Source organism: Brassica oleracea, chromosome C3, assembly GCF_000695525.1.
Source record: "Brassica oleracea var. oleracea cultivar TO1000 chromosome C3, BOL, whole genome shotgun sequence".
Taxonomy (NCBI): Eukaryota; Viridiplantae; Streptophyta; class Magnoliopsida; order Brassicales; family Brassicaceae; genus Brassica; species Brassica oleracea.
Genome location: NC_027750.1, coordinates 63,275,804 through 63,283,304, shown reverse-complemented (window position 1 = coordinate 63,283,304; position 7,501 = coordinate 63,275,804). Strand labels below are relative to the sequence as shown.

Here is a 7,501-nt window from a genome sequence, read left to right as displayed (position 1 = left end):
AAATAATAAGAAAATAAATTTAAATTACCATACTGAAATAAATTGATAAAGATGAATTGCAAAGTCAAGATAATAAATCTATTTCTTTAAATCTTTAAACGATTTATAGTGTGACAGTTTTATAGTGCACAAATTTTCAGGATACAACTGCAGTGTTTCTATTTTGGTGAACTAAAGATAGAATCATTTGTACATTTTTATGTGTTGTATTTTTTTTTTTTTTTTTTTTTTTTTTTTTTTTTTTTTTTTTTGATAACCGAGTGTCCTGGCCCCACCGTGGTGGTCCAGACTAGAGACCGAGTCCTTAGCAGGTTTAACACCCAGACAGTGGTCTTCGGTCTCGGGCGCCAGAGCAAGTCCGCATGTGAATTCCCTGGTGGCCAGCGGGAATCGAACCCGGGTCCGTATTGGGGCCGAAGCTCCCTCAAGACCACTAGGCTAACCCCGTTGGTTTATGTGTTGTATTCTCGTACACAAAAAAAAAACTAGGAAAAAATAATAGCATGTGAAGGATTTAGTATGAGTTGATTACTTGGCTTCTTTCAAATGAAAGGAGGATAGCTATTTTATAACTCATATGGTCAACAAGAACCATAAAGTGAAAATTTGAGAGTTGACTCTCACATTCACCATTTTGACAAATATCAAGGCTTACGTTACAAAAAAAAAATCATAATTAATTTTCGTGTATGCTTAATTATCTATAATAATAATATTAATATCATAAATTAAAATAAATTTATATTTTACTTTGTCAACAAAATCAGAATTTGTAAAAAAAAAAAATCTTTTGACCCGTAGGCACATTTACCAAATCGCGAAACCCGAAACTCGAGGTCGGTTCAAATATCTCTTTTCATATTATAATATGGGACATGGGACATTTTACAAATGTCATTTTAAGCTTTACAAACAACCCATTTTGAATTTCTATTTTTCATTCAAACCAATTCCGATTTTGACACTACTTCATTGTGTTCAACATTGGATTATTCAGATGAACTTTTTCACCCAAACACTTACCGAAAATAGTATAAAACCATTTTGTCAAAAATGAGTTCCAACGAATCGGTGTTAATAGAGTCAAGAAATCAAGCTTGGAGAGAATCTTGCAGTTAAGGCTAAATATACAACACAGATTTTATTCTATCGCATAAACTGAAGTACGTCAAGTAACCTAGTGGTTTTATTAGGGCTTGCAAATATTACTATACAAATACAAAGATCACATGTACGTTCTATAATCAATTGATGGACCAGACACACGTTTCTCATGCTCCTTCATCTCTCTAACCAACTGACTTCTTTCAACATCACATACCTAACAAACAATAAAAAAATTAAAGGTTTTTAAAAATAATTGTATTAACTAAGTTGAGAGTTTGTCCTTGTATAATGGGGAACTAAGCTGAACTACGCCTTAAAAGTTACTTGATGCTACTTTGGCTCTTAATGTAGCTGTTCAACATATAACACTTAGTTTGGACCGGCTAGCTACTTCCACCACCGGGTAATGAATTTCTCGCCCATCGTTTATCATCAACTCCAGCAGTACTAACTCGTATTGAATGTCATTTGAAGTCAAGAAGTTTAACTAAAGAAGAAATGGCACTGGAAGCTAGACATATGGAGAACATATTTTATACTAATGTTGTTGGAAACCTTATGTGCACAAGGGTAGATTCCAAACCTGAACTAGGCTATATTGTAGGCCTAATCTGCATATAATATATCAACACTAAAAAGAGATCATTGGTCAGCAATGAAATGGGTATATGAAGACAAGACTAAACATCCATAAAGCATTCAGAGTTTAGCATTAAAATTCATTATTATGATAATGCAGTACACTTAAGCAATTACTAATTTTGTATTTAAGGTCTTGCGAAATGCATATACAAGCAGTTGTGGCTCTTTGAACAACCGAACCAGAGTATATGTCAGTAAAGTTGTGAAAGAAGCTCTTTAACTAAACGTTTTATGCACATAAAGAAGGGTGCAACAACTCATAATGCCAGAGCAGTCCGATGGCGATTATGTGCATTGTTCTTGCTAAGATGTTTAGATTCACAAGTAAAAAGTTGATAATATTTTTAAATAATTCAAATAAATAAGGTAATTTTAATGGATTTTCTGATTTCTAAAATTATAATACATAACCTGTCTACACACCTCTTATAATAATGTAATACATGGAACCAAGAGATGTGACAAGATTTGAATATTTGATTCTATGATATATAATCTTGAATAAATAAAAGTACATTATTTTCACTCAAAATAGGACGTGTTAAAAAGTTTTAGGCAGATAAGTTTTTGGTTTGATCATAAGCTCTCTTGCCTCTGAGATAGTCAACGGCTAGAAACAGACGAAGGATGATTGGTCGATACTTGTTGGCCCGAATCTTCTTCAGCTTGATGTTTCCTAACTCTAGCCTTATCGATTCTTGCTCTTCTCACAGCTTCTTGGATATGCCGGTCATGGTCTTTCAACACCTGATCCATGTTTCCTGATGGAACCACCAAAGGTCCTGAATAATGAATCTTATGCCCTTTTGATCCATAACCCAACTGCAACCACAAGAAAAGTTGGTTTGGTAGTTACTAAAAATAGAAAGGATGACATTTTGGAGGACTTACAAGAATTGGGTCTTTCTTGTTGCTTCTACCATTCTCTTCTTGGTTTGCTTCTTCAGAGACTTCATTGAAGGAGCCTGGAAGCCTAGTCATTCCTCTGCAAGTCTCTTGTTGTAATGAGACTTTCTGAGGATCTTGGTACGTCCTTCTACCCTTTGCAGAAGCTGATCTACGCGTCAGAGGACCTGAATGTGAAGCTCTCTTGTGAGGAGGAAGAACAATGTTGCCCTGAGATTCTCTGTTTGGTTCAGATGCTTGTGATGATGGCCTTGGTGGATCGATTGGGAAACCAGATGCAACTTCTTCAGGATGTGGATTAAACTTCTCGCTTCTGCTTCTATTAGTACTAGACTGGCTCTGCCTTTTCTGCATTGATGTAACCAGCTCTGCGTTTGCTTCAGGGGCAGGGATGGCTCGAGATTCCTTAGTTCCTCTCCTTTCTTGGTGTCTTTGCTCCCTGTTTCCTCCACCTTGTCTACACACACACAGCAAGAAAGATTCAAGAAGAGTACTACTAGTGATTTAGTATAATAGCTTGCAGAGAGTAGAGATGATGACAGACCTTCTACTTTCTTCATCACGCATCCTCGCATCAAGCTCTTTGCTGGGAGGATATTTAGGTAAGCTTGAAGGATCACACGGAAGAGGTCTTGTGGAAAAGAACTGAACAAAAGCATTGACAAGGAGTTATGTAAAAGAAGCATAAGAACAAAGAGTTTGAGGGTGCCAATTACCTCACTGTGGAGGGCTGAAGTGGCGGTTCCACGGTCGTCGGGATTGACTGAAAGAAGAGTCTCAAGAAGGGCTAAAGCTGGCTGAGGAAACTCCTTGAATGTTTCATCAACTACGCGTTTATAAGGCTGTGTAGGCTTGAAAATGGTTGCATGAGGCAACCTTGATTTAACCCAATACTCCTCGGAAGGTGAGCCACATAGCTTGAAAATCTTGTGCAACTGTTCAACCTGTTAAACACCATAAGCATCCCCAAGAGTCATTTCAAAAAGAATCAAATTAGTCTCACCATATAAGAGAAAACCGATGTTTAGCTAGGCGGCGGTTAGGCGTTTTATAGAGAACTATTGTTTTAGACCGATTTTTTGAACGTCTAGACCGATTTCTTTAAAAAGTTCGATTTAGAAAAATCATCTTGTTAAACCGGATTTGCTGCCTAAACCAATATTTAGAGGAAACACTTAAAAGAGATTCAGACAAAAAAACTGCAAAACTACCTCGGTTCTACCAGGCATGATAGGCTTGCCTGCATACAGCTCAGCGAGAATGCAACCAGTACTCCACAAATCAACAGCTGCTCCATACCGAGTAGCTCCGAGCAAAAGCTCAGGCGGGCGGTACCAAAGAGTCACAACACGGCTAGTCAAAGGCTGTGTCTGACGAGGATCAAAGAAGCTAGCTAAGCCAAAGTCAGCAATCTTCAAAACTCCACTGTTATCTATCAGAAGGTTTGATCCTTTTATATCCCTGTGAAGCACGCCGCGGCTGTGACAATGGTCTAGTCCACTTAACAATTGCTGCAGGTAGCATTTAACCTGCGATTCGGAAAATTTAACTGCGGGATGCGAGGCTAGTCCGGCTAGATCATGTTCCATGTACTCGAAGACGAGGTATAAGCTGCAGGACATTCTTGATGTCACTAAGCCTTCTAGCTTAATGATGTTGGGATGATCAAGATGGCGCAGTATCTGGATCTCTCTTGCCATAAAACGAACGCTCTCAGGCTCTAAGTTATCAAACCTTACTTTCTTCAATGCCACAATCTTCTTCTGATTCAGGTCTCTAGCTCTATACACATTACTATAAGTACCCTGACCTATCTGCAAAAGCCAAGTCAAAACCATTACATTAGAGATATGTTTCTATATTTGGAAACATGTCAATAGAAGAAAGAAGATTACTTTGTCCAGCTTCTCGAAGGAATCAGCACGGCGTGGAACCCATCCTTTGATAGCTTCTCCAGCTACAGAGGCCAACCATGGAGGCCAGCCTGCAGCTACATACTCTCCTTCAGCTGCTTTTGCTATTGGAAACTCTGGAGTTGCAACATTCCCTAACTTCTTCTCTCTTCTACTACTGTTACTCAACACTGGTCTTACTACACTAACAACATCAGAACGTTCCTTTGTCCTAACAGACTCTTCTCTTCTAGAAGAACCAACTGGTCTTGTAACTCTATACTCGGAAGAGGGTTTGCTTGAAAGCCTCTCCTTTGGACTGTCTTCTATAGCAGAGGGCTTACACCAAACACAACCCATCTCTCAATTTTACCCAAAATTGAATACTATAATCAAAAGTTGCCTCCTTTAAAGATTCATCACTCCTAAAGGAACCCTAGAACTATGAGAACACTGCAACCCAGAAAGAAAGGAATGATTTTTTCTCCTCAATTTGCAACATGTGCCCAGATCAAGAAGAGGGTTTCAGGCATTTATCATTAGAGTGGAGAACATAGAGCCCAGGAATCTCAAGACCCAAGAACTTGTCTGCATAAAGCAACTACCTTTATCAGGAGATTGTAGAGAGAGAGAGAGAGAGAGAGAGAGAGGGAAAGGACTCATGTAAAGTTGAAAACTTTATAAACAAAGAGAGAGAGAAATCAAAAGGGTTTAACAGTGGCTGGCTGATTGAGAGAGGAATGGATCTGAGAGATTTCTGAGAGACGGCATGTGTGTTGAAGCAGAAGGTGAATTCAGAGAAACTTTTAAAATAAATAAAATAATAATTCGGTAAAGATTTTCACTTTATAAAGTAAAAATATCATAAGTTTATAAGATGCTGAAATTGAAAACAGTAAATATGAAAATGTCATAAACTATACAAAAATAGTTTGGAAATACACACGCTCTTTGACACTTAAATAGTCATAATCAGAAAATTAATCAAATTTTCTTCTGATAATTAACAACAGGTTACCTTTTCTTATGGATCTGTACACTTAAAAGATGAATGCAAACACACACCATATATTTTGATTGACACATAAAACTTTAGTAGTTTGTATTTTTCTTAAATGTGTGTTCATATACTTTAGTTGTTAGATCCTCTTTTAACAACATCAACTATTGATTCTCTACCTACCATACTGTTTTAGGAACAATTTCTGTAGAAAAGCAATATAGCAGAACAAACCAAAACAATTAACTTCTTTATTTTTTTTTTTGAAAAACCAAAGCAATTAACTTCTAACATCAAAGTCAAAGCATTTTCGGAAACTTCAAACAGATAATTAAATCTTACTATATTAAAGAGAACGCTTACATAAAGACAACCAAACGAAAACTTTGTTGTTTAGCGTTTATAAAATACTCACTAAATTGAGTAGCTTAATTGCTTAAAGTAAATCAAGTAAATATATAGTTTGAAATTTATAAGGGAGAATGCTTCACGTGTAAGAGTGTTGAAAGTTATGCGTCGTCAGGAAGTAAAAGCGGGGTCGTCTTGGGACGAAATACGTTAGTCTTTTTGTACCATTCTATCTTTCTGGTCCTTACAGTGTTCTAAATTTTAATATAAACAATATTCCCCCTGTTTCGTAATACTTTGATGTTTTGTAATAGTATACAAAGATTAAGAAAATTACATTTTTCTAGAAAAATATTTTAAAGATATAATTTAAAATCAGTTAACCAATTATAAAAAAGACCGTAAAATCTAATTTGTTGAACAGTTTACAATAAAGTTAAAGTTAACATTAAAATCTCAAAACTTTCTTAAAATTTCAAAACTTTCTTAAAATTTCAAAACTTCATGTAAATTGAAACAAAACAAACCTTCTAAAACATCATCTATATTGAATCGGATGGAGTAATTGCAATCGATGGTCAACTAATCTCACCATTATGTGCATCAATGTTCCAACTACTCATCATTAGAAATTGGTGCTATCACTTTTTATATAACATCGGATTACGAATATTTTATTTGAAATAAAAACTAATGGTATATGACAAATTGATTAATGGAAAATGTTGAAAAGATTTAGAAACATCAATCATCATAATAAAAAAAAAACCAATCATCGTTTTTTTCAAAAAAAAAAACATCAATCATCGTCAGCGTCGGTTCGTTTGTCTATAATTGGGATTGGAGTTTATCCACACGATACACTTACAACCGTGTTTAATGGGCTTGTCTTCTCCATTTGAGACAATACAACTTATTTGGGCCCATCCTTTCACAGAACGATCACGTGTATCAGTTTAGAGAACCGGTAACTGCTACTCCCTCCCTTTCAATATAGATGATGTTTAGAAATTTTGTTTTCTTTCAATTTACACGAAGTTTTGAGATTTTAAAGTTAACTTTAACTTTATTAGAAATTGTTCAACTAATTAGATTTTACAGTTTTTTTTTTATAATTGGTTAACTGATTTTAAAATTATATCTTTAAAATATATTTCTAGGCAAATGTAATTTTTTTAATCTTTGTGTAATATTACAAAATATCAACTATTATAAAACGGAAGAAGTTAAATGTACCAGTACAACCACATCCAATCAATTCATACATCAACGATACAAATGATTCAATTGCACTCAAATTATTTTATTTGACAGAATTTGTCATGTTTGTATTTTCTACTAGCATCCAGATGTAGAATTGTATGATTGATTGACCCCCTTTTGCATGGGCGGCTGTAGGTAGCTGCCACAACTGATTTTTAGTTAATTTAAATAAATTATAAAAGAGATCATTTATAATGCCCACCTTGCTGAACCTCATTATGATCGGTGTTTTTAAGAGACCGACCTGATGGTTGAACCGGATTCGACCATAAATCGATTACATAGCTAGATTGGATCTTATAATTGGTTTGACAATGGACCGATCACGTAGCCGGATTAGATC

General features: G+C 35.6%; 1 protein-coding gene across 1 annotated transcript; it reads right to left on the bottom strand.

The window, feature by feature from the left end:
• Positions 1–2,214: 2,214 nt before the first annotated feature.
• On the bottom strand, positions 2,215–5,331 carry LOC106335741 (probable serine/threonine-protein kinase At1g54610). The gene is made up of 6 exons (XM_013774340.1): positions 4,551–5,331; positions 3,867–4,469; positions 3,372–3,599; positions 3,200–3,300; positions 2,641–3,112; positions 2,215–2,571 (listed from the first exon to the last, which is right to left on the bottom strand). The coding sequence occupies exons 1-6, from the start codon at positions 4,905–4,907 to the stop codon at positions 2,353–2,355; spliced, it is 1,980 nt and encodes a 659-aa protein (XP_013629794.1). The 5' UTR covers positions 4,908–5,331; the 3' UTR covers positions 2,215–2,352.
• Between the last annotated feature and the right edge of the window lie 2,170 nt (positions 5,332–7,501).

Bases quoted from the DNA above. Each gene is read 5' to 3' on its own strand.
- LOC106335741 (XM_013774340.1), bottom strand. From the start codon at position 4,907: ATGGGTTGTGTTTGGTGTAAGCCCTCTGCTATAGAAGACAGTCCAAAG. The intron at 3,600-3,866 runs GTAGTTTTGCAG...GGTGTTTAACAG, and splicing joins TCATGCCTGGTAGAACCGAG to GTTGAACAGTTGCACAAGAT. The intron at 3,113-3,199 runs GTCTGTCATCAT...GTGTGTGTGTAG, and splicing joins CGTGATGAAGAAAGTAGAAG to ACAAGGTGGAGGAAACAGGG.